This window comes from Calypte anna, chromosome 18 (assembly GCF_003957555.1).
Source record: "Calypte anna isolate BGI_N300 chromosome 18, bCalAnn1_v1.p, whole genome shotgun sequence".
Lineage (NCBI taxonomy): Eukaryota > Metazoa > Chordata > Aves > Apodiformes > Trochilidae > Calypte > Calypte anna.
The window spans coordinates 2819916-2847044 of NC_044263.1; the positions used below are offsets into that span (position 1 = coordinate 2819916).

Below are 27129 nucleotides of genomic sequence, written 5' to 3' on the forward strand. Positions count from 1 at the left end.
CATGCTGGGCTCTGGCTTAGCATAACTTTGAGCAGAAAAGAGGAATCTTCACTGGGAGGCAAGGGAGGCTGCCAGAACCACTCTGCAGCACATAAATCACACGGATTTCAAACGTACACATTTTTAGGAGATTTTGCTATCACATGGAACCCAAAGTACTCCCAAGATAAAAGGGCTGTAAACAAGCCAAGGACAAACAGGGCAGTAAAAAAAAAATGTGCAAAACTACATGTTACCACTGAAGTAATAAATACATACAGGGTGATGGACATGCAGAACCAATGCATGGTACTTCCAATTTCAGTGCAGGCTGCAAGAATTTAATGGGCATAACTGTGTTCCCTGCTGTGTTTTACTTTATAGACAACTACTACTAACTGTATTTCAACTGCAGATTAAGGATAGCAAGAAATCTTCTAAAAGAGGCAAGCTGGTTTATCAGCCAAACTGCAGTCTGGTTTATCCTCCTCACCACAACACCCAACCTATCCCTACATATATAAAATACTAAACCTCTACATTTTTACTTACAAAGAGTTTGCAGATCTTTAACATTTTTAAAGGATGGGCAGCACAAACCTCACCTCAATTCCCCTGTCTTCCCAGGAAATAAATTAGTTTTTACATCACCAACACACTGGAAATGAAGTTGCATCCCTGTGATGAAACCACAGGCTCAGGAGGTCCCATTCCTCTGGCCCAGCAAAGCCCATGCAGGCTGCAAAGAGAAATATTCCTTGCCATATACACCTTGAGTCACTGCAAATGCCTGTTTGTAGCAGACCCTCAGACAGAATTTTCTGTATGTAGTCTTTGTTTAGGGATTCAGAGTTTATCCAAGGGCCTTCTTTGAACACTGAGAACTCGACTTCAGAAGTGTTCACAGCCTGACTTGCTATTTACTGCAGGCACCAATTTATGCTCCTGGAATCATCTCCCCCAAAAGTTGATTCTGTTTGGTGTTCAGGGAGCTGAGGCTTTTAACTCTGAATCAGACACGAGTTAGATGCCTGAAGGAGACAGTGTAAATACCCATCTGTTTGGTTAGCAATTCTGTAAACAGCAAGGGTACAGTGAGAAGATTTCCTCCCACTCTTTACTTGGAGGTTAAATTCAAATCCTTTTCCCCCCTTGCAAGTTTTAGCTGTATCAAAGTGAAAAAGTTGATGTTGATGACTGGAGAAACTATTCCTCAGATATTCTGTGCAAATGGCATTGTTCATCTGTGTGTTAGGAGGGTTCAAAGGAAACATTAGGAATCCTAGATTAATTTCTGAAATGAAATTTATGCAGCTTGTTCCTGATGACATGAAACATTTGGAGCTTCTACTAATGTGCTCGTTTGGCCTCCATGCAAGAACAGACTGTGTTTCAATTATCTTAGACTTTAGACAAAGAGGAGAGGAACAAAGCTTTTCACCAAGACTCTGTCCTTCTAAGTAAACCAGCATACTAAAAAATGAATTGTGAATCTCCAAATAGAACAGGACTGATTAAAGTACAGCTAAGAAATGGCTAGAACATGATGTGTCTGAGGAATACCTTATCTCCAGCATGTCTTTGCAAACACTTTCTTCCCTTGAGATTAAGGTACACATAAGGTGAGTGACTGCCATCTTGTTATAGGACTGATGATGTCTGTAGCAGTTCTGAGGACAAGATTATCACCTGGAAGATGAATTCAGCTAAGAGTAACATCTCAAATAAAAATAAAAATAAGGACTGTAAATGCAACACATCCAGTGTAGAAGCAGCAGCTCATTCTCCCCACTTTCCACCTTAGAAAGGCAGAGTGAGTAAAGCAGGAGATAATTTGGAATGCTGGCTCCTTGAGGATCAGCTCATGGACCCTTCAGCCCACACCAACCCTTCTGCAGGACCCACCTCTCCAGTGCTCCTCATCCATGGGACCAAATGATGTATCCCAGCCTGAAAAGCTTTTGGCTCCACTGCACTGGCTTTTCACAGCCACTCACAAACCCTTTTCACCAACAGAACTCATTTTACATGAGGAGCTTCCTCTCAAAGTCCTATCCTCGAGTCACAGCATTTTCTTTTAATGCTTTATCCCTCTTTCTGCTCTGTTCCTTGCTTAAACTCCATGGGAGTTGGAACTGGATGATCTTAAAGGTCCCTTCCAACCCTGAAAATTCTATGAAATTCTATGTTCTCTCTCAAGGGCTCACAGCCTTTACACCATCTTTTCATACATAAACTGTTTTGGCTCTGTTGCTCAGAGAGGACAGGGAAATTCTCAGTGAGACTCTTCAGAACCTTTAGCTCCTGAATTAAATAATGTTTGTTCCCTAAATACACTTGAGTCAATCTTCTAAGGGAAAAATAGAAAAAAAACCACACCCAGGTCAAAAATACCCTACACCTTCAGATAAAAGCACACCCAGGACAAAAATACCCTACCTCCAGCATTTCAAGGAATTATCACTGCAATTTTAAGCCAAAGCAAAACATCATCACAGCCTTGATCACCCCAACACTGGTGAAATCTCTTGGCACAAAGTTAAACAGATCCCAAGTAACAAAGGAGATGCACAACCATTCATTGTTCATCTAAATAATGCTTCAAAATATTTTTAAGCAACTGAGCATGAGGCTGTGCCTGGAGTCTAAATACTAAATGCCACTGCTGGTGCTCAGTAAGATGTTTGGGTTTAAATATATACACTGACATATAAATGGTTGTGCTTACAAAGTTCTTCTTTTGCCTGAGAGAATTTCACTTTTCTTTAAATTAACCTCATTCTGAAGTAATAAAAGACATAGAGAAAGATCTAAAGAATATTCTTCTCCTCTTAATATTTTCCCCTGCTCCAGCACTCTGCTAAAACAAGGTAAGATTCCAGCCTTGCTTTGTTCACCTTTATCCAGCTGATTCTGCACTTTTCTACCTCTTTTCTTTAATACAAAAGGCCCATTTAAGCTCAACCACACCTTTGCCTCATTCCCAACTTAAGAGTGTAGCTTATATCTTTAAGATGCTTTCAGAGCAATTTAAATACCCAGTAAAATATTTCTAGGGGTATCTTGTTTCTTTCCTATTGGGTTTTGACCAAAGGACAAGACAAGAACTCTAACTATTCCTTCAAAAATGTTACCAAAGTCAGAACCAAAAGGTAAATCTCACAGGCTATGGAAGCATGAATAATTAATATTTTGAATGAAAACAAAGAAAATATGAACCAAAACAAATGGATATTTATATATCCAGGTTGGCATTTGATCCCAGAAAGTATCTCCATAACTCAGCAAGTAGCTCCATCCTGCTATCACAAGAATTTATCAATTTTCCATAGTGTGCCCTGCTAGGAAAATGAAATTTCACATACTTTGGCTCCTTTACTAATCTCATATCTCAATATTTTCACACTCATCCAGTTAAAGCACTTCAGCAACTATTTATAGCATATAAATGGGTGTAACAGTCATCTATTACTGCATTATTTTTTTTTTAAAGAGGGCAGTCTAATGCTATTTAAACATGAGGATCTCCAAAAGCTCACTGAAGTGTTCCCTTCATGAGAATTTATGGAAATCTGCTTGGAAAGGAAAATGTGTAGATATTTGACCATTCTGAAACATGTCCCTGTGTGAAGTTCCACCCCAAGTGCTGTGGGACCCCAGCTCACCCTGGGGGATGTGCTCTCAGAAAGCACCCAACTGGGATGGATATGGGGAAGAGATGAACAAGAAAATTCACTAACCCTATTAAATTTGCCAGTCTGAAATCTATTACTGAAAAAATGAGGCTTATGCTCTTTCAAATGTTGGGGCTTCTGGAAAAATGGTTTCGATCGAAACGCTTCCCAGGTATTCGGAGCTAAACTGAGGATGTAATTAGAAATAGGAAAAAAAAGAAAAAAAAAGGGAGTGGGTGCAAAAAAAAACCAAAACCAAACAAGCTTTCTTCCTGTGCTGATGGGGCCATAAAGCCTGACTAGAGATACTGAACCATTTCAAAGGCAGGAAAGGCTGAGGCCTTCACTGTGGTGTCCACTGGCTTTGAAGTGCCGAAAGCAGCTGCTCCCAGCAGATAGGAACTCTGGTGCTGCTGGAGTTATTTTTTTTCTTCAAAATATACTTTCAAATCTAACAGCTGCGAGTAGAATAAAGTTGAGCTAAAGTATATTTAAAGAAAAAAAAAAAAAAAAATAAAAAATCCACCCGGTTTCTTTCTAAGAGTGTTCTCAGTGGATACTTCAAAAGAAAGTGGCACTGAATCAGATGAAGCTGGAACCAGGAGTGCCACATGACAGCTGAAACCAGATACAGCAAGATCCAGAGTTTCTTCTTTGCCTTGTGAATGCACTCAAATGCATTTGAGAAGTGCAAAGTTTATTAACTGCTATTGCTCTGCATGCTTTTCTCATTATTTTTCAAGAAAAAGAAAATATAATAAATATATATAATATAGATCAGCTTATTTACTGAGAAAACTATCAAATTAATAGTAATATATAATATTCCAGTATATCTTATCTCAGCCCAAGCACACAAGAAACAGTCCCCATTTATATCTGTAACCTCTTTGGAATCAGTGGCCAGCACAGACACACACTCATATAATGTAGAGAGGTAAAATCCCAGCTCCCAAGTTAAGTTCCTAAACTTCCAAGATGTTTCTCAGATTGGAGCTGTAGAGCACAAGTTCATTTGGTTCTTCATGCACCATGCCAACCTTTGCAAAATAAAGGTCAATTTTCTTTCCTTTTGTGTATAATTCCATTTGACAGATTCAGACACTCCCAGCAGAACATCTCAAAGTAATAACTGCATTTCTCAGGTAACTAAAGAACCCATTTTTTTGGCTGGGTGTCTGTTTCCCAAATGGAATTCTGCTAGAACTCTGCTACATCCCCCACCAGTTCTCATTTACTGCTCTGTTGAAACACTTGAAATCAGTCTATTCCTCCTCAAGTAACAGCCAAAGAAATATGCAGTAAAACAAGGCAAGGAAAAAACTCTGCTTTAAAAATAGTTTAGATGTTCTGAAGCATAAATAGAGAGTAATACAGAGAAACAGAAGTTGGGAACTCCTGAAAGGAAACTTGAAGGGTGGAAGGACTGAGCTCATGGGGCTCTGTGGCTGGGCTGGGGGAGCTTTGTACTGCAGGACTGCCAAGCCCAAAAGAACATCACTTCCAGTGATAACCCACTGCAAGCTGCAGGAAGGGTCACATATTTGTCATGTTCCCAAGCTTCAAAGGACATTCCAAATGAAGTATGAAGAGAAATAAATTTCAGAAAACAGGCATAAACAGGATTCCTCTGAAAATTCTTCTGAAGCTCTCATTGTTTAGCTGTTTAGTGCTGAAATCCTTTCCTTGGGTTTCAGTGAGTTTTCATTAAGCCTAGCTGCTCTTTCTTACAGTAAAAAGGAGTTACTATAAATAAAATAAGGAAGTAAACATCTCCTCTTATTGGAAAATGCTTTCACTGGTGTTTATCACAACATCAATATTGTTACAGAACACCAATGTAAAAGGACTCACCAGAAAAGCTTGAAGTATCACAATAATTTCTTGCTTTTTCTGGGCTTTTTGATCTCATCTCCAGAAAGTCTGACTATAACAATCATGATGATACATGAAAACAAACAAAAACCCAAGAAAAACCCACCCCCCCATGACATTACAAGAAAACAAACAAAAAACCCAAGAAAAACCCACCCCCCCATGACATTACAAGGCAGTATCATTTTCCTTCAATCTGCAAAGCCAACTGATTACTTGGAAGAAGAATGTATTTATTGATGGTTTGGTATTTTGAAAAAGAAAAAAATATCATTTGTAGCTGGCAACAAGAATTCCATAACATCTGACAAACTGCAGCTTAGTGTTTAGAAATCATAGTCCATGTTGCAGTGATATGGGGGGAACAGTTCTGAATCCCTAAAGTGAAGAATCATTAAAAAAATATCACCCAGAAAATAAAAAAAAAAAAGTGTGGAGATGTATCCATTATATGGGACAGCTTCTCACCCTTTGCCAGGTGACAACCCAATTACTAATGTTGACAGTTCTGAAAATAAGGAAAATACTTGGATCCAAACCAACAAATTCTCTTGGATTGGAATTGAAGTTGAGCACCATACCCAAACCACACTATGGTTCCTCCCAAGCTCTGACAAAGTCTCTTCCCAACACCCACCAAAGTGACTCCTTTCCTTAATTACTTAAAAAAGCTCCTTCCAGACAGACCAGAGCAGGTTTGGTACCTCCATCCACCTGCAGTCTTTCATCCTCTTACCAGCACAGAAGACAAACAGAAATAAAATTGTATTTTCCTCGTGGAAATATAAACTTGTATCCACACAAAATCATTGCTAAGACAGAACTTTAAGCTTAGGGACTACCTCTAGCACTGCTGTAAAGTAATTTTTTTAATTTCCAGTCCTCCAGCAGGTGTTACCAACCAGATGTCACTTCAATATCATGACCAAGAACCATCTTACACAAGGGTTTGCCAGGCTGTTACAGCTGGGGAGCTCTCAAGCTGTATCATGCAATAATTTTTCAGCTTCTATGTCTGATTTTTTTCCCTTTAGACTTAGCAAAACCCTGAACTCCAATTTCTTGTCCCCACCCAAATGTTTCCCTGAATATTTCCCACCCTGAAATTAGGTTATAAAGCAGAAAAGTGCTATCAGTGGGCCAAGCCAAGCATTCCTACAAACACTCCCTTGTGTTAAAAATGAGAAAAGAAGAATCAAACCCTGTTGCTTGACAAGAAGAAAAACAGAAAACGTGTGAAATAATTTCACCTGGCCATTCTGCAAACAGGTGTTGCCACCTCTAAGCCTGGGAAACAATCTGAAAGAGTCAGAGGTACAAAGGGTTGCAAAGAGGAAAGAATATTTTCTATTTAAACCCTTCCCCCTCCATCCCTCCTATGCATACCTATACATTTTTCCTTTTCACAAGGACAATAAAGCACAGGAGCAGGATTAATCCTTCCACAGGATCCAATCTACATCTCCATGAAAAGCTCTCCCTCCTCTCCTGCCCCTGAAGGAGCAAACCCACTGACCTGTTGCTCATATCTCTGCTTGAGCTCTTCCAATTGCCAGGAGAATTCTTTGGATTGCTTTTCCCGGAGCAATTTAGATCTGCTTAGATCTGCTTCAACCTGTTCCATCTACAAGGGAAAAGAAAGAGAATATTTAATTTTTTTTTTTTTAAAAAAAAGCATAGCTTGAAATGCTCTGGAGTTTCTGCAGTTGTTTGCAAATCAAAGAGACGAGTATCACTTGCTGAGAATTAAAATAATACTATTTGTATGCAGTGAAAATTAATATTCAAATACCCAGTTATTAGTAATTTAAGGATTCAGTGATCACCACCACGATGCCACTCCTCAGGTACAAAATATTGGCTCAGTTTTTCACTTGACAGTGGTGGAGATCTCAAAACATCAAGTGAATATTTGTCACAGACACATTTCAGACTCAGACTGAAGTCAAAAATACATTGCCTGTGGAAATTCAAGGGAAATTGTGTGTAGAGCAGTGCACAAACTACACATTTAAAGTACATTTACATTAAATCAGGAAAATAACTTAAAAGGGAATGATTTGGCTGCAAGTATCTGAAGCTAATCATGGGCTACAAATAATGAGTGCCACAGATTCCAGCACAGCATCAAGGAAGCCATCTCATAACTCAATTAACAAAGGCTTCTCTATCAAAAGCACAACTGTTAGCTGCACATCAGGCCTGGTTCCAGGAGAATTCATTTATCCCCATTTATACATTTCTATCCTCTAGTGCAAACTCATCAATTACTTTCAGATCTAAGTCCCAAGGCAAGCAGAGAAAAAAAAAAACATCTCCCTAAAAATGAGAGCAAAGGGGTGGAGATGTCAGGAGGACCAGCACTGCCACCAGCCCATCTGCTGCAAAAATGATAAATAAAACCAACACAAAACCTGAGCCACAAAGCCAAACTCCTGCTTGGCCTCAGGGAATACTCTGTCTTCTCCAGATGGCTTTGCCAGTCAGTCTGGACATCACTTCTAAGGAAGGGAAAAGAGGAGAAAAGGCAGCACTCAGTGGGGAAAAACACTGGAAATTGGAAATACTACAGCAAGAGAGGAAGAGCTAAGGCTAGGGATTGGTGAGCAGGTAGAAAGAGGGAAAAAAAAGGAAGAAGTAATCCTGCCAATAGTTCTTCAACCTCATTGCAACTATCTGCTGTTAAGAAAAGGGACCTCAAAGAATATTTCACTGGCAATTTGTCCTACTTCCAATTTGAATTGCAAGTCCATAGCTCAATTAAACCAGAAAAAAAACCCCAAAACCTTGTTACTCTATTAAAGGATTTTTATTTTTAAGAGAATGAGAACATTCTGAAAAGTGAAATAATAAAAACATGTGCAAAGATGCTTTAACTCTGGCCTTTGTGCTTGAATCCTAAGTTGACTTCCCTGTTTCCTACAAGTGCAGTGTGGGCTCTTGACCACTATTTGTCAAACTCAAGAAATACTGAAGCTAAAGTACCATGACAAAGGGTATGTATTGGTTCTCTTCTTGCTAGTGACTAGCAGGAAAAATGCAGCTCTTCCAGTTAAAAATGGATCCCTTGCCCATCCATGGGTATCAGGTGACTCAAAATAAATCACAAGCTTCACAGAATAGGAAGCAGATGGCAAAAAAATATCAGAGCCAAACTAATGAATCAAATATTGATTAGAAGAACTGAGAATGCCAAACCTCAGTCTACTTATCTCCCTAATTAACTTTACCACACACCAAAAAGTGGCTTTAGAAGGCAAATATTTCTAGTGTAGTCAAAAACAGTGTTGCTATAGTTACTACAGGTTTTGCTTTATAAGTAATACATTCCACTTAACCACAAAAAAATAGAATTTTCCAGTATGTTCCATTCTAAGGGGTGAGTTATGTAAAGGCTACGTGCATGCAGAAGAATGAAAAAGGACAAAGTTATGAAGACAGCTTCAGTAATGTTTCTTTGATGTATTTCCTTGAACCTTGGTTCCTGCAGAACACTGTTGCTTAATCATACAATATCATTTACTATTTGTATATTGGAGGTTGACTCTTGGAACACAAGTTTATTTTCAAAACTCCTCAGAACACAGTGATATTCTAAAAGAATTAAGGAGTAAACTTAAAATTACAACTGATTATTAATCTTTTAGAAGTCAATTATATTCCGTTTGGAGAAGAAAAAAGAATTGGCTTCCTTAATTTCACACTTTTGTTGAAGATTTTCAGAAAAAAAATACTTAATGAGAGCAACAAACAGAATTTGTTAAGCCCCACAGCAGCATCCTTCAAAATCCATTGCAGAATCAGATTGCAGCATCCTACTGTTAACAGAGAGGTTTGGTTATGAAAGGTGAGGCTGGGAAACTGAGTGTATGGCCAGGTAGAACGAGCAGCTTGAGTTATGCATTGAAATTTCAACCACATGAGCAAGTTAAAGAAATTCTCCCTTTTCCCCCCTTTTTTTTGATCACCTGTCACTTGCTCCTTATTTTGCTCATCACTCTGCATCTCTAAAATCCCAGGGGTGAAGGTTTAACTATTGTTTGCTCCATAAGGAACTTAAGAAACTAAAATCTTTAGATTAAAATCTTTAGATTAAAATCTTTAGATTAATTAAGATGCCCCTTTAGTTTTCAGGGACAGAAAAATCCCATTTTCAGGAACACTCAGGAAACGTTTGGGCGGAGACAAGAAATCGGAGTTCAGCATTTTGCTAAGTCTAGAGGGAAAAAATCCATTTTTCTGTCCCTACCTCTGCCTGCCAGCAGTCACAGTGGCTCTGCCCCTATTTAGGCTTAAACTGATTACAAGACCTCATTAATGAGAGACAGAGTTGTTCCCAAAAAAGAGTAGGAAGAGCCACGCATTGAAGCGGAAAACGACAAACGCCGATCCCCAGGGGTGTCTAAACTAACACTTTAGAGCCTCACTCCCGAAAAATCCCTCATCAGAATCAAACCTGCAGACCCCTTTGTCACAATGACAATTCTGCCTTTTGTCAGGAAGATGAAACAACTGCTCCCATCCCTTTTTTTTTTGACTCGCTGGCAAAGACACCGCGTCGGCGGAGATTTTGATGTCGCACTCTCAAGTGAAGCGTGTTCCTGGCATTAGAAGATCAGAATGTGCTATCCTACTGAGACAGAGTTGCAGAAAGGCTGGCATTGTGACCTCCTCACCTGCTCTTTCATTTCAGCATAGACTTTTTCTGACTTCAGCTCCACCTGCCGCTTAAACTCCTCCAGGGCAGCATCTGCCTGCTGGGCCTGCAGCCTCTGTACCTCTGTCACCCGACTCAGCTGCTCCTCCTTCTCCCTAGAAAGTCACAGAAATTTTGCAGAGTTCAAGTATCAAATAAAAGAACGTGTGTGCTGGTGTAAAAGGGAGCCCTTTAACCCTGCCACTTTTAAATGGGATTCAGATTGCAATTTCCTGTCCCGGCTTCTGCCAAACTTCCCTGAGCGAGGCTTTGAAGAAGGCAATGGAAGGGCAGAGTTATTTTTGCTTTCACTTACTGAATTTTGCACACCTAAACATGGCATTTCCAGCTCACAACCCCTTTATTTTCATACTCTGTGTTGACACGAATAGCTTACAACCTGCTGTGTAACCCCTTTTTTTTAACCTCACCTTTAAAGGTCTATTGCCACCCCATTTATTTTAAATTAATACCTTCTAGCATGATTGTCTTCTCCCACTCAAAACAGAATTATCCCAGTGACACTTTTGCCCAAATCCAGGATTATTGACTGATATATATATATATATATATATATGTATATCCAAGTGCAAAGCAGGGTTATGTGTGACTTTTTATAAGGTGCCTTCTTAACTTATTAGAAACCCATCACGCTGCAATATTTATTCAGCCTTTAAAGTAATGACTGATGTTAAACCTTTACACAAAGATAATTTCTCTTAACAGCCTATATATTATTTGGCATATTAATGTTGCTACATATCTAGAAATTGGTTTGGGTTTCTTAAGACATCACAGTTTCTCAACAGTAATGCATGGATAACATTATCTGTACACACACACTGAAGTGCACACAGCTGAAAAACAGATAGATCCTTCACATTGACACATGACAGACAAAAATTCTGGTAATTTCTAAATATTCTAGATGTGATTCCTCACACAGGCACTTATCAACTTTCCATGACACATTTCCATGAGCCTGGAGTTGCCTGACTTTGTGTTGAAGCCCATGGAACACAATGGGAGCATCAATGGTACAAAGCTGGCTCCACCAGAGGCACAAGACACAGAAGACACATTCAGATGGACCTGTGGTTGACATTTTCATTTTATAGGCAGAGGAAGTACCTCACGATACATTTCCCACTTTGACAGAAATTATTTCCATATAAAACAAAGAATCTGACACAGAAGAGATGGAAAAGATTGGTTAATTCATCTGGGCTGTCATCTTGCCAGCACTCAACCAGCTATTACAGCACTGAGCAAGGATTTTCTAAAGGTCAGGAAGCTGCCAAGCCCAAAGTTACAGCATTCACATCCTCTTCTGTGGTTTTCATTCCAGCCTTTGACAATGGGAAAAGGAACATAATCCTACATCTTCACAAAGTGTCTGTTTCAGTGGGGGAGAGAGGGGTAATTCTATTAGCAACGACATCAAAGAAATGCCACAAGCCCTGAGTAAGCATGTTACTTTTTACTTTTATAGGGGTTTTTTTCATTGTGTATATTAAAAAAAAAAAAAAAAAAAAAATTCTGGTAGCTTACTCACAGCTGATGGAATAACTGAGACATAAGGAGACTGTTATTTTCCTTACAGAAAAAGGAAAATACTTTCCTTACCCAGCAAAAACTGAACCAAAAGCAGAATAAAACTTTGTATCCCATTTTCAGTTATACTTGCTCAGGGTTTGGGGGTTGTGTTCATAGAAGAGTGTGTGCAAACTTTCTTCAGATCTCCTAGAGAGCATCCATCACCCCCATGCAGATATCTTTTCTTTCTACTTCCATAACAATACCATTTTCTAAACTCCATTAAGGGGGAACCATATCCCTATATTAGTTTAAATTACCATACTGCCCACTGATTTATGGGATGATAAAAACTGCAACACAAATAACCAAAGCAACCCCCAAATCAACATTTTTTTACCCCGATTCACCTGTCAAAAACACCACTGAGAATTTCTTGCTGCCATGGAGGATCCAAAATATGAAAGCTGAAGTACAAAAATCCTCCAGCACCTCTCAGAATGGGCACACCAATGATGCCTCCAGAGCTAAAAACGATCTGAAGTGTCTGATGAATCAGTTGTGCATTGGTTCTTCCTGCAAAAGCAGGAATTATTCAATTATTCCCCTGACACCCATGTACCAGGGAGCTGCTTTTTTGGTCCAGCAGATGGAAATGAAACAAATCTCAACCTAAGAGGATGTCAGTCCTTGTGCTCTTAGTGAGCTCCAAGTGCATCCCTCTCCCTCCCCAGGAATATATTTTTATTTTGAAATTTTATGATGCAAGCTTTTTTTGCAAACTGGTTTTATGCACCTTCCTTTAAGGCTTAATCCCACGAATAGCTGCAACATCTCATTATAAGCAGGAAAAAAACTTCAGTTTTTAAGGATGTGGGAGCTACTCTCTCTACTTTTTGTGCACTGAAGAGTTGTACAGAAGCTTAGGAAACACCCACAACAATGAACCACGGTTCACAAATATAAGAAAAGCTTCATTTTTATTTTTTTTCTCCTCCCAAGACTCCCATGCCTTGCATGAAGCACTAAAATATTCACTTTGAAGATTATTTTTTTCAGTGGGACTAGTTGTGGGGCTGAATGCAACACAATTACAGCACTTAAATCCCCTAAAGCTGAGCCTGCTTGAATATAAAAATAGGGTGAATTTACTCTTTGCCCCCAATTTAAAAAGCAGCAAATTCCTCTTGTTTCAGCCTATAAAGGCTACAACAGAATTAGCAATCTGCCACAGCACAAACCATCTCAGTGAAAGTTGACTATGAAGCCCAGAATGATAATTTCAGACACTCTGAAGTGCACTGATAAATGGAAAAACATAAATATCTGCCAGACTTCCTCTTCATGCTTAATTGTAAATAGTTTCTCTGCTTCATAAAATGCCTTCTGAGAGGTAACAAATAAAGACAATAAGACATTAGAGCAGTGCAAGTCAGGGTAATAAAACACAGGGGAATCCAGTGATTTACAGGAAAGGTTCAATAAATTTAATAGATCCCAGTGAATGTGGCTGGATCAGCTTTGTCACAGGGTTCTGAGTGACATTCCCTGGATGGGACATTCCCTGGATGGGACCAGGGGCTGCCCACAAGCAAACAGGAGATTTTTGCACCTGCCTCAGCCATTGCCTCTTCAGAAAATAAAAAAGATTTTAGGTTGCATGTAAGCAAACAGATGGACAAAATGTGTCCCATCAGGAGCTACACATGGAAAACTTGTGTGGCCAGCAAGTTCTCCATCCCATCAGCAAATCTGCACACAAGTGCCCTGGTTGTAGTTAAGAGACCTTTGCAGTGAGATGAAAAATAACCAGATTGGGGAAAATCCTGATGGTTTCTTATGGCAATCATGCCAGGCTTTAATGCACAAATATACAAATTCTCTTCACTAGGTTTTCAAGTAGTGTTGGCAGCAGGGAACCTGCTCATGGCCAAACACAATACTGCCTGGAGTGGAACAGATTTTTAGGGTAAGGATGCATCTTGCCACTGAAAAGACTTCTGAAACTGAGGTTCTGAGAGAGTCCCCAAGAGGGAAAGCCTCCATTTCTTATCTAAATCTGCCACAGATCAATACGAGTCTGGATTTATGCCTGTGGATAAAAATGAGACGTGGAAAAGCAGAGTAATGGTTGAGCCTTTCTCCTACTGATGAAGCAGAGATCTTTAAACAGTGATCTGCTTAGAAACACTCCAGGAAATCTAGAAAAATGCACTCTTAAAAATGACAAAGGATATCACTGGGTTTGTTCCTAAACAGCTTTCCTTTCTGTTTGTTGACACAAGCAATAAAAAAAAAAAAAAATCAACTCTTTCACTAATCTGTGTTGAAATAAAACCAGTTATCACTGGTTATAAAGTCTATTTGTTGTTTTAAATAAAACCTATATAAAAATATGTTCCTAAAGGACAAGACAACTCAGTGGACAACATAATACACAGCATACGAAGTAGTTAAAAAAAACCCAACCAAACAACAAACCTTCAAAGCTTACACTACTTTCCCATGCAAAACCTAAATTCAAGATATTTCCCTTAGTACTTTTTGTGTATAAGCTCCAGACACCCAAATACCCACACAGCACATGGACATGGATAAAATTCTGTACCCAGAAATATAAATGGACCCAAGATGTTGCTCCTGAGCTCAGAGAGCCTCTCCCATGGAGGTGCCTGGATAGGGGCAGGATGAGGCACAGTTAATCCATGACACCACTTTATAGCCAGGTAAATAATCACTAAAAATCATCCCACACAACCCCTGATTTATTTTTTAGAATGCAAACTATTTCAACTACATGAATAATGTATTCAGGCCTAAAATCCCAGATATCTGTAGAAAGAGGGGGTTACTGGGTTAGTTTATTGCTAAAGGATAAATGCTTCAGGAATAATACCAATGAAATAGTCAGAAAACAATTTTACTTTCTCAAATAAATAGTGAGAGGGAAGTAAAAGCTTTCTGGGACCTAAATTCACCCATCTCAGCTGTGGATGGAGCAGCTTGGAGGAACACTGAGGAACCCAGCACCCAAACATATGGAATCTGTGCAGAACACTTCCTTTTGGGGTAGAGAGGAAGAAAGAGAGTGTGAAGTCATTGGAGCAGAATGATAACTAAAGCAAAGCCAGATCAAAGGAATAAAGAAGAAAGAGTGAAATGTGAAGCTGAAATATTTATTGCCTTCAAAACATCATCCCTACCCTGTCCCTGGGCACTTGAATATTTCCAAGTTATTAGAAAGGATTCTAACTTGGTTCATCAATTCAAAGAAAGAAAGCAAAATATACAGAGTAGATAAAAATTTCAGCTTTCATGCCCTGATTTTAAGTCTGAGTTGTGTGTCTTTTGTGAGAAAAAACACCCATCCACTTAAAAACTGTCTACAGTTTGCATAATAAGAAATGTTAACATCAAAAAGCTGGTCTGCAACCCTTCAAGTAAGCTATAACAATGAATTATATTTACAAGACAATTAATATTTTCAACTATATGTTTGAAATAAATCATGAGATAACATTAACAAACCAAACCACTATTTAAAGCCATTAATGAATTAAGAGTAAATAATATTCCACGTGTGTAACATCACCCTTCTGTGAAATCACAGCAACGTATGACATTCAGGATTAATGGCTCTCTAATTAACTACCCATTGGTTAAACACACTAATAATTATTATAACTATTCCTCATTACAATAATGACAGGGCAGTGTTGTGCTGGCTGTTATGCAAACAGAGTAAAACCAGCAAAATGATGGATGAGATGTGGGTTCAGAGGCTGGGCAAGTGCTGTAAATGGGGCTGGGAAGGAAAATGTTATAATTTTACTCAAACACTGCAGAACCTTCAAGATTTACAGAGCACACAGAGGAAAAGGCCACAGAGGCTCAGTTAACAGGAGGATTAGAACAGAGATTGGTAGTCATGGCTTTTGCATGCTGAGAGCTGAACCTCAGCAAGGAGAGCAGAAAATCAGGGGAGAATTAAGAGAGCCAGGTGGAGAGAATGGCTTAGATAAAATCAACCAAGCCTGTAATTACAAGGTGGACCTGAAAGTCAGCAGCACAGATAGCAAAGAGATGCTTGAGACACCTAGAGAAGAGGTGCAGGGAATGAAAGGCAGGGGTCAGAGGAGAGTCCTGCAGCCCTGCAAGCAAAATAAACCATCCAAAGGACAAAGTATGGGAGAGATCACTGAGCAAAGAGCCAGGCAAGAAAAAAAATCACTTCACACTAACAAAGAACAGCCCAAGATGTGTTCTGAGTGACAAAGCCAGCACTTGGTTGGCAAATCAAAGCCAAGGCAGATGACACAACAGTATTAAGACTGTCTTGAGTTGCTCCAATACAGAATTCTTAATGAAAAGCCTAATTACTTCAGCTTGCCAGGTTTATTATTTCAAAGAGATGCAGATAAAAACACCCTGGTCAAAAAGCCTTTAATAAAACAAATTATTCTCCACCAAAAACATTTGTCTTCTACCCTTAGACAATCCTGGCCACACCACCAAATGCCAATTTTGAGTAAGTAAAGAATCCTAGAAGCTCACATACACCTTGGCTACACAAGGAGGCAGAAGGCTGCACTCTTCCATCTGTCATTCAGTGTATTTAAGGTAATTTTTTAAACAAAAGTCTTTGTGCTATTATAGTTTAAGATTCAGAATAATAATATTCACCAGTATATTCAGCAGTACTGTTGAATGGCAAGTAGCTACTCAGGAGTTTTTTCTTTAGAAGAATAAGTATTCTTCTGAAGAATCCAGATTCCTTAGAAGAACAAAGTCATTCCATGTACTATTTTTGTAGATGGTTTTTAACTAACTCAAAAAAGGTGACAGCTCGAAACATTCCAAGCTTATTAAAAATCAGCAATTGAATTTAATCATCTCTGAAACTTTCTTTAGCCACCTGAAGGCTCTTCTCATTTCATCAATATTGTAGGCACTACATGGGCTTGAACCACACTACTATGAAAGGGAAGCCTTTTGGAATAATAAGGGCACAATTCTGACATTTGTGTCAATTATTTGTAGGTTCATTTAGGGAGGTTAAACTCCAGAGCCCTTAGCTGCAATAATTATTGGACTAGAAATTGCCAGCAGTAAATCTACACTGATTCTGCTCCTCTCACAAGGCAATGCTTCTTGTTCCATACAGCTATACATCATATTAAAGCACTTTCAGCTTGATAGAGTAAAAAAAGATGTCATATGATATCTCTATAATAGTCTTGAGGGACATAATGCTCCCATAGACATGGATTAAAATCAACTGTTACTTTCTTTTTTGGTACAACTGGAACTTTCCTTTAAATACATATTTCATTCTTGCCAGTAGGACTCTGGAGAAACTGGTGAAAGAAAATGAAAGGCTGTAAATAGTTAATAGAACACTTGATTTTTTTTTTTTTTCTTGTTTTAAGTGAGACTATTAAATAAAGCTACCACATTTTTTTGTCCTCTGGTCATACTTTACACTGTGCCTCCTAGAGAGAGGGTTATGTCAGCATGTTCACTGGGCTCCAGGAATGTTTACAATATGCTGGAAACTTTGACTGGTTTTGCTGTAAAAGGTTTCAGATGCTCAACCAGCACCGAGTGGAGAACAGCTGGCTGCTTTTCCACTGATTCTTAGAGGAGGAAAAAACAAAACAAAACAAAAAACACCCCAACCAAACAAAAAAAAAACCCAAAGCCCTGGTTTTCAAGAGTCAATTTTTATCCAAACTCTTCAGCCACTTAACATTACCACTTGTTTTAAATCAAAGTTTGCTTTTTTTCAACAACTGTTGCAACAAGACAACACCAAGCACTTTAATAAAAGAGAATGAGGACCACAATGAACATGAGTATAAACTCTTAACAATGTTCTTTATTGCAACATTTGGAATTAAAGACAATGCCTCCTCATATTTCTTTAATTATTTCCGCCTTTAAACACTCATAACTTTTCCATTCCTACAAGAATTCCTCCACACACAAATACTTCATTTGCAAGGAAAAAATGGGCCTGACTACAGGAAAACAGATACACTTAAGCAATTAGCCTAAAAACATTAAAAAGAAGTTATTACTCAGAATCTGGATTCAACTTGGAGGAGCAAAAAAGGGAAAAAAAAAAAAAAATCAGCTTGTGGTTAAAGCTATCACTCCATTTATTTATTTGTCATCGTCTTGGTGATTATCAGGCAGTTGGATTTGTCTGTGTGCAATTCCATGTCTGACATCCACTGCTACAGGAAATCCACACAACACAGTCCCTACAACAGTGTTCTGATGAAGCAGCTGTTTAAAAATAAAGTTCTCGAAGGTTTGGGGATCATTAAATCCTCAAATCCCCTTTAACTCATTTTCAAAATACCATTCCTGTGTATTTTGAAAAATCACATTTAATATTTCTTTTTAAAGGTTGGGATCTAACATACCAGCAAATGCAAAACTATTCAACTCTAACCTGCAAAACAAAATTAAATCCACTGCTACTTATTACTTATTCTATCTCCTTCTGCCATTTATCTCCATATTCTGATTTTTCCTTGCCTTGATGTTTCCCTCTTTATCAGCTCAGAAGCATTGTGCTTATCATTGATTCCTCTCAGATTTATGTCCCCTCATTCCTTTTACATTGTCCCTCTTCTAATAATACAGAGAAAAGAAAAATTACATAAGAACCATGGGAATTTTGCCTGAGATTAATAATCTCCAAGAGTAAAAAGACACTTGCACAAAACTGCTGGTGTTAAAATATGAGCCATTATTACATATTCTGCACAAAGGCAAAAGAGCCTTTCAAACCAAACAAATCCAGGCCTCCTCTTTGTATGACAAAGAAAACTTTACACTGATAAATGAGTCCCTACACAGCCTCAGATGCAGAAAAAAAGACCAGAGATTCTGCAAAGGACCATCTCATCCTGCTCTGCTTTTGTCTTCGTTTCACCAGCACAGGTGAAACGTGGAAAACACCAGGTGAACTTTAAGAAAATAAAATAAAATAAAATAAAATATAAAAATACTCAGGGCAAGCTAGTAACTCAGAGTCCAACATAAAACCCAAGCCAGACAAAAGCCCCATAGAAGTAAAAACACTGTTAAGTTGCAGAACAATCAGAATTAGATTTCAGGCTGACCCCAGCTGCTGCTGCTCAGTAAGAGGGACAGAAAAGCCATTCCCCTAAGGCTTTACAACTAGCAGGACTAAGTTAAAAACCTCTGGAAAAATCTAAGAGCTTCATCTCCATTGCTCCAGGTACCTTCTGACAATGTCAGGTAGGGAACAAATGACTCAGAAGCCAAAGCATCCTCGGAGTTGCCAAGTAGAAGCTCTTTGAATAGAGAAATTATTAAGAGCTCAGGGTTACTGCTATGAAAAACCTTCATTTCTTTCCCAAAATAGCATTTTTCCAACTTGTTTTAATGAATATAAGTGCAAATGCATTTTTATCACATACCAGCTCTGAAACAAACCCTTGTAGTAATAAGAACTGCAATATAAACACCAAGTGAAATTTAAAAATATATCTTTGTATCACTGAAGATCACTTGACAAAGTCCCCAGAAATGGCAGAGAGACACCATAAAGCACCAACCCAGTAACATACTGGGAATAATAACAATAAAAAAAGCTTTTAAAGTCTCCAATAGGGAAACTCCATGGTGCAATCCCCAATGAGAAATCAACTTGATTCTCATGTCAAGGATTCCCAGAGAAAATATGTGTATGTTCATAAGTATTCAGAGAAAAAGACAGGAAAATCACTTTTAATTCTTCTTTTTAACATCTACATGCAGCACCTTCACACCATGCCCATGCTTGAAAAGAGTTGAAAATACTTTGGTCTCCCATCTAAACCAGATCACAAAATACTGTGCAAACTGCCTGAGTCTGCTTTAGAAACTCTTGGAAAAATAGAAATCTGCAGGAGTGACCTTGCTAGTTTCTGGGAAGTTCAGCCCTTCTTGCTTCCCCAGAAGACTTTTAAACAAGTTCAGATGAAGGGTAGACAAGCACTGGAGAAAAGAGGTGTTGCTAGTTTCTTATGCAAACAAACAATTTTATTAAGTGACTTTCAATAAAGCAGCTGCTAGACATTTGCTTTGTATCATCACCACTTGCAAAGTGCTGAGATTTGGCTCAACAGGCAGGTTTAAAAAAAAAATAAATAAAAAAGAACAAGAAAGAAAGATGGAGAGGAAGAATATCATGAAGCATTTCACTGGGTTGTTGCACACACAGTGCTGGACACACAGTACTTCAGTACTCAGGGACAACATCTGCACCTGCCAAGACAACTCTTAATTTCATTTAATTTCTCCAAACATGACTTGAAAAAAATTGTTTTCCTCAAACACACTACAGAATAGAAGTGTAAGAGCTCTGGAAAGCTGTATTTCAGCAGCATAATGAAAGATGAAATATTTATTTATATTTATTTCATATCATAATGAAATTTATTTTGTGTATGAGCATTAAAAGAGATCTCATCATAATTTCCATATAAGAACCATCACAGCTATTGTCCTGAGAATCCAGGAGCAGTAAGGTAGCTGCAGCTGCATTCAGGTTCCACAGAAGAGTCTCAGCCCACATCTGTGTTTATAAATCAGTCCAAAAACTCCACCTTAAGATGGACAAACTTCACATGTCTCCAGTCATAAAGTTATTATGGACTCCAGAATGGCAAAACCAAACCACATTAAAAGTGAGGTGGCCTAAGTACATGCTGTAATCAAATAAAACCTGTAACTTTTATACTGTTCCATCTTTAGTTCTTTATGTATTAGCACTCGTAACATCTAAATGGACTTCAAACCAAATGCTATAAAGCAAACATTTCCTCCTGTACACCTGAGATCCTCCTTGATGTAGGTCAAGCTGGGAGTTACACATCATGTTCTGATGGAGTATAGAAATACTAATGATGCACATGGCTATTCTATTCTTTCTTGGGATCATAAAAGGTTTTTACTTCTGATCTTAAGCAGCAGTGCTTGAAATTTCTCTGTTTATCTGCAAATAAATGAGGCCTTAAAGTATGGGCACTTCTGGCTGCAAATAATGCCTGGCACAGGACTCTGAAACAATGGGGAGTCTTTGGGGTCATGGCTGTGACCACCCCACAAACATTAAATTCTGAATATTTTCATTGTGACTTTAACTTATTATCACCTCCAAGGTCCTTACTCAACAGGTACTCTCACTGGTGTTCCCTGAAATTAACTCTTATAATTATTTCTGAAATGTTTGCAGTGACTAGAAGGACTTTTCTGTAGTTTGCAATGCTATTTGAGAGCCACAAGAAACAGTAAAAAAATCTCCAGACATTCCTGGAGTGAGGGCTGGAGTTCAACTTGTCCCTTTAGGGCTGGCAGCATCAGAGGTCATTATTTTGTACACCTTCTGGTGAGAAGAAATATCATTTAATATCTGTGATTGACCATCACAGTAAGGAAAACACCACCAGTTCTGAATGCTCTCATCTCTTTATGTAATCTAGAGCCAATTTTTGAGCCCAAGTCAGTAATTGGGGCAATATTTATTAAAAATGCAACCTCTAGGCACAGCAAGAGCCATCACAGCCAGAAGTGCTCCCAAGTGAAGGAAGCATAAATATTTAGTTGTGTAAAACCACAACTATTTATTGGGGTAAAGAGGTCTTTAGACCTCTGTGTTAAGTATTAGAAAGTGTGCAAACTGTTGGGAAGAGAGCCCAAGTGCAGATTAGATAAGTTATTTCAAGAAGAATCCCTGAAACAGAAATAAAACCAGGGAAAAGCTTTAACACACCTCACAGCCTCGCTTTTAAACCACAAAGCCATGCTTGTTTCCAGCTCCCTCAATTGCCACATCTCTAAGCTTCTGTATTGCAGTTCTTAAATGAATTAATTAATTGGATATTAATACATTAGCAGAGGCAAAATAATTATTTTTAATAAATAGGCATCCACTTTTCAGTCTGGATACCAGGCATGCATAAAGCCAGCAAGATCTTGTCTTTCACTTCTCATTTATTCAACAACAAAAGGGATAAAGACTTTTTTCTTACTTTTTTTTTCTCAGTTTATTTCCTATAATTTCCTATATATCTTTATTTCCTGTTCCTGTACTTAAGAGTTTAAAACCACAGAGACTTAGCTTATTTGTAACTCGCTCTCAGGACATATTTTATACAACCAAACTCAAGGGATTAGAGAAACAACCTTTCCCCCCATGTAATTACACAGAAGCTTTTTAAGAATACTTGGAGCACTTCCTTGAGTCCCTTTTGCTCTGAGGCCATGCCTATGACATACACTGCTAAACTAAATATAAAATTTATATCCACAAGTCACCACCATTAGTGATAAGTTCAGAGCAGTTACTTTCCAAAAGATTGCTTTTTAATAGAAAATCCTACCCTAAACCTCAGAAGAAAAAGCACAAGCCTTCCACAAACTATGTAAACTCCTTTTTGGTATTAAAGCTCTGGCTATATTATTGATTTGAAGTGAAAGAAACTTGTAGAAATGTGGATTTTTACAATGTCTCAAATCACTTTCTGAGTGGCTATGTTTGAAAATGCCACAGCACTCTTTGCTATCACACCACTAGAAAAATAATAACCCAAAACCCCACTAAAATGCCTGCCACTTCTCTTGCTCTCTGAGGAGAAGCAGCAACTCCAGCTGCAATCCTGTGGCCATTGTAGAATCAAAGTGCATCCAGATCAAAGGAGTCAGAAATCCCTGATGCACCTCCTGGGTTCTGAGCTCCAATTCCACCAGGCATCCTTCCTGCTGAAGATGCTGAACTCTATTTTCAGCCATCTCAAGAAAGATAAGGGTGTTTTCTGAAGGGTCTGCCTGTAAAATTACTTAATTTCATTCTGCAAATACTTAAACAAATACAGCAAAATATTTTCACAATCTGTTAGATCTTGTGGACTCATTAAAAGCAAAAGATGGATAAAAGGATAAAGTTTTGCAGCAATGGGGGGAAAAAGCCATAAAGCAGGCATAGATTTCAGGCACAAAATAATTATCCTTGTTATTATTAGTTATACATTGTATGCACCAAACTTAACAGTATAGATTCATTATTATAGAGTTAGCCACTGCCAAAATTAAAATATTTTGCAGCAATGGGGGGAAAAAGCCATAAAGCAAGCTTAGATTTGAGGCACAAAAAAATTACTCTTGTTATGCATTAGTTATATATTGTACACACCAAACTTAATAACAATATATTAATTGTTATAGAGTTATAATTAAAATATTTCCTACTTCAAATTAGGCGAGTGATATATCATTAAATATTAAAAATTGCTGGGTGATTTTCAACATTTTTCAAATCCTTACTCTAACCCAAACATTAAACCTAAACTTGATTATAGCCAGGGCATATCTGAATTAAAGGAGCAGCTCCTCAGCTATTTCCAGAGCTTCTCAGTACAATGATGTTAACAAAAAAAGGAGTTTAAAAGCCACAGCTCTCTTACCCACTTTACAAACATTTGCCTGGAGTAGAGCTCTGCCACATTTGGGAGTCTGGATTGACAAGAAACTGAACATGAGCCAGCAGTGTGCCCAGGTGGCCAAGAAGGCCAATGGCATCCTGGGCTGGCTCAGGAACAGCGTGGCCAGCAGGTCCAGGGAGGTGATTCTTCCCCTGTACTCAGCACTGGTTAGGCCACACCTCGAGTCCTGTGTCCAGTTCTGGGCCCCTCAGTTTAAGAAGGATGTAGAGGTCCTGGAACAGGTCCAAAGGAGGGCAACCAGGCTGGTGAAGGGACTCGAGCACAGGCCCTATGAGGAGAGGCTGAGGGAGCTGGGGCTGTTCAGCCTGGAGAAGAGGAGGCTCAGGGGAGACCTCATTGCTGTCTACAACTCCCTGAAAGGAGGCTGTAGCGAGGTGGGAACTGGACTCTTTTCACAGACGACCTTCAACAAGACAAGAGGACACAGTCTTAAGTTGTGCCAGGGGAGGTTTAGGTTAGATATTAGAAAGAATTTCTTCACGGAGAGGGTGATCAGGCTATGGAATGGACTGCCCGGTGAGGTGGTAGATTCTCCGTCCCTGGAGACATTTAAAAAAAGACTGGATGTGGCACTCAGTGCCATGGTCTAGCAACTGCTCCGGTGGGTCAAGGGTTGGACTAGATGATCTCTGAGGTCCCTTCCAACCCGGCTAATTCTATGTATTCTACCCTGAAAGCACCCACATGGGGAATCAACTCTGAGCAGCCAGAGGGCTGGAAAGTCAGATTTATTTTATTAGCATAAGTAAGTGCAACCTGAGCTGGTATTGGAAAGGTATAGAAGATAATTATTACAGCTACATTATCAGGGAATCAGATATTAAAACCCTCAAAGATTAGGTTTAGGTGTTAATCATTGCATTTCCCTAAAATTATAAATAATAGTCAGTGTAAAGAATGTAAAGATTTAAAAATAAGAGTATTTATTAGTGTCTGTAGTGATTTTAAGCAGTGTCTATTGATCCCAAATACCTAAGGGATTATAAATACAGACTTCAGCCCTGCAGCTTTCAGGGAATAAAAGAATCTTCCCAATGCCTCTATCAGCACAGATAAGATCCAGTGTAACATCTAACTGAGAGCCTTCCTCCAGAACAACCTGTTTTCCTTAGAAATTATTTCCCTAACTTGGATTTGAAACTGGAGAAACACATGGAAACAACATTTTACATAATAAAAAAGGAAGCAGCAGAAGATCTGAACTTGTCATATCTGCATCTGCTGTATGGAAACCACTCCTCCACTCAGAAAACAAACTTGTTGCATCTTGATCAGAGTTTTTATGCACCAGGTCAGCAAAGAAGCTGTTCTAAGGTAAAGGAAAAGTGTTCTCTGTTTGCTAGAGACCATTTCTCTCTGTCTTAGCTATATATGGAAAATCAGCATTCACACATTGTGGTATCAAAGAGAAAAAAAATCACATTAAATGTGTAATAAACGTAATTTATCAATATTAAAAATAACAACAAATATCATATGTTAAATCAAGTTAAAATACAATTAAAATATAAATTAAAAAAAATAAATGCACCTTTTAAAGGTTTCCCTTCCTCTGAAATACTCTGAAGCAACTACTCTTTAGTTCAGATTATTTGCCTACTGTTCAGACATGCCAAAGTGAAGACAATTTCATTTCTTTGACAGGGCAAGACCAGCAGAAATCACAAACTACAATTCTAGTTTATTCCTACCCCTTGGAAGTCAATAAATTTGGCTGGCTTTGTTCTTTTTCTTTACTTTTTACATTTTTATGTCTAACTATTTCCTGAAGATGCAGTTTTGGAATGCCAAGATAATCCAGACAAATCATAGGGAGGCAGTTAGGTAAGAAAAAGTATAAGTTTATTTAATAAATTTAGCTGAAAATTTGGAGATGCTTCAAGAATTATTCCATATTCACTTACTTCAAAGATTCTCTCAGTTTGCGGATTTTCTTTTGAGCATCCTCTTTTTCTTTCTCCAGATCACTCTGAATATCATGAATCTGCCATTTGAAGGAAAAAAAATAGCATATTTTAGCTAAAAGAAAGCCTCAGAAGACAAGATTATTTAAATGTTAAAAATCACTTATTTTGCATATTTCTTTTGCACTAATTCAACCATCTCTAAAATGAAATAAAATACAGTAAGGATCAGAGAGATTATATATGGTAATAGAAGCAGTAGAGCTGTTTTTCTTCTCAAAATGAATATTATTCTCTACAATAAAGGAGTATCAATAATTATGTAAAAAGGAACTAGGTTTTCTTTAGATAAATATAGGAAAACTTGCAGAAACTTGCCTAAAATAACAACACTCAATGCTCTATAATGCAGAGTTCCTACTTAACAGTTTGTGAAGACCCATTCAAAGCTGCTTTTTAAATCAGTTTTTATAATGATAAAATCACCAACCACAATGATAGTGAATAACATGACTTCAAAATAATCCATCCTCAGACATGAACTTCCTGAGGTCAGACATTCCTAAGGAAAGGAAAACTTGGAGGAAAAGTGGAGGGGTCCCTTTATTACCATCAGTAACTAACAACCCACAAACAGCACAGACACCTTGACAGAGCATCTTAGCTAAGAAATATTTCTATTTAATTTGATTGAATTCTTTATATTTAATTCTTTAATTCTCCTCTAAATGCTCAGTATGTTTTAGTTAGCATTTAGATTTAAAGTACTACTTTAATTCCTGTTAGAATTTAAAGGACTATTTTAATTCCTGTTAAAATTTAACCAAGACAGAAGAAAAAGGGCAACTTCCATGACCTGCCAAGGAAGATATCCCAAGGAGAAGAAATTCCTTCTCTCCCAATGAAGCAAAAGAATCCCCAAAGCCACTGAATAAAAATGCACTCCCCTTTCCTAACTTCACTAACCAAAAGCAGACATTTTCAGGAGGAATTCCTTTCTCTTGGTACTTCCAGAGAGGAAAGCAGCTTCAGAATTTGGCAGCCCCCCAGGTCCAGGATAAACCATGGGGTTTTTTAACACTTGTTGCCAAAAGCAGATTATGAACAGGAGTTTGTTTTGCTTTTAGGCTTCTCCAAGTGACACCGTGGTGATGGGACTACTTAACCAACTTTTTCTTTATCTCAAGGGCAGCACAGGAAATCCTGTATTAACCTGCAGTCCTTTGCAATGTTATATTCTCTTAAGTCACTACAATAAAGAAAAATGTGTTTAAATAAGTGTAAAGTCAGAAGTGTAAGAGTAGAGTCCCATGGAAAAACAAATTCTGAGACTTTCTACCATAAACAGTTCCATGAAGGTGTTTACTCCACAGAAGCCCTGAATATGTTGCTGGTTTCAAACCAGACAGCCTGTTGATCCCAGCATAAAATATTGCCAAACCTGGTAAAATTCTAGATAATAAACAGCTGGCTTGAGCCTGGCTCTCAGGAATAATCTGTCACTGCTCTTACACTTAGCTGGATGTTTGGAAAACAAGCAGTAGATTATTTATAAAAAGCAGGTGTTTCCTTTGCTTGTAAAACCATTTAGGCTCCCTGGTTCCTGATCCAGCAGATAAGAACATTTCATCAACCAGGGACATTTAGGGTTGGTCCCATTTATTTGTTTGATGTTTAACTATCCTAGCAGGCAGCAGCCACTGTAGACCAATAAAGATGATTAGATAATGGATAAGTTCTTAATTAACCAGATTGCAGCAGAGACCTCAGGATTCCTTTACCTGAAGGCAAGCTTGATTTACTATTTTATGGGCCAATCTTTATGGATTTACATCCAGAGATTGTTACCATAGCTTGTTTTCTCTTCCTTTCTCAGATTGTGTTTGGAAACCCCACTGCAGAGAGGTAATAGGGATGCACCCACCTTATTATCCAGGATCCTG

General features: G+C 38.3%; 1 protein-coding gene across 1 annotated transcript in view; it reads right to left on the reverse strand.

The window, feature by feature from the left end:
* Positions 1–27129, reverse strand: part of CEP112 (centrosomal protein 112) — a 158778-nt gene that overhangs the window by 90221 nt on the left and 41428 nt on the right. The window contains exons 18-20 of the mRNA XM_030461669.1: positions 25187–25266; positions 10205–10340; positions 7045–7152 (exon numbers count right to left, since the gene is read on the reverse strand). Of these exons, the coding sequence (XP_030317529.1) occupies positions 7045–7152; positions 10205–10340; positions 25187–25266 (324 nt within the window). The remainder of the gene's footprint in view (positions 1–7044; positions 7153–10204; positions 10341–25186; positions 25267–27129) is intronic.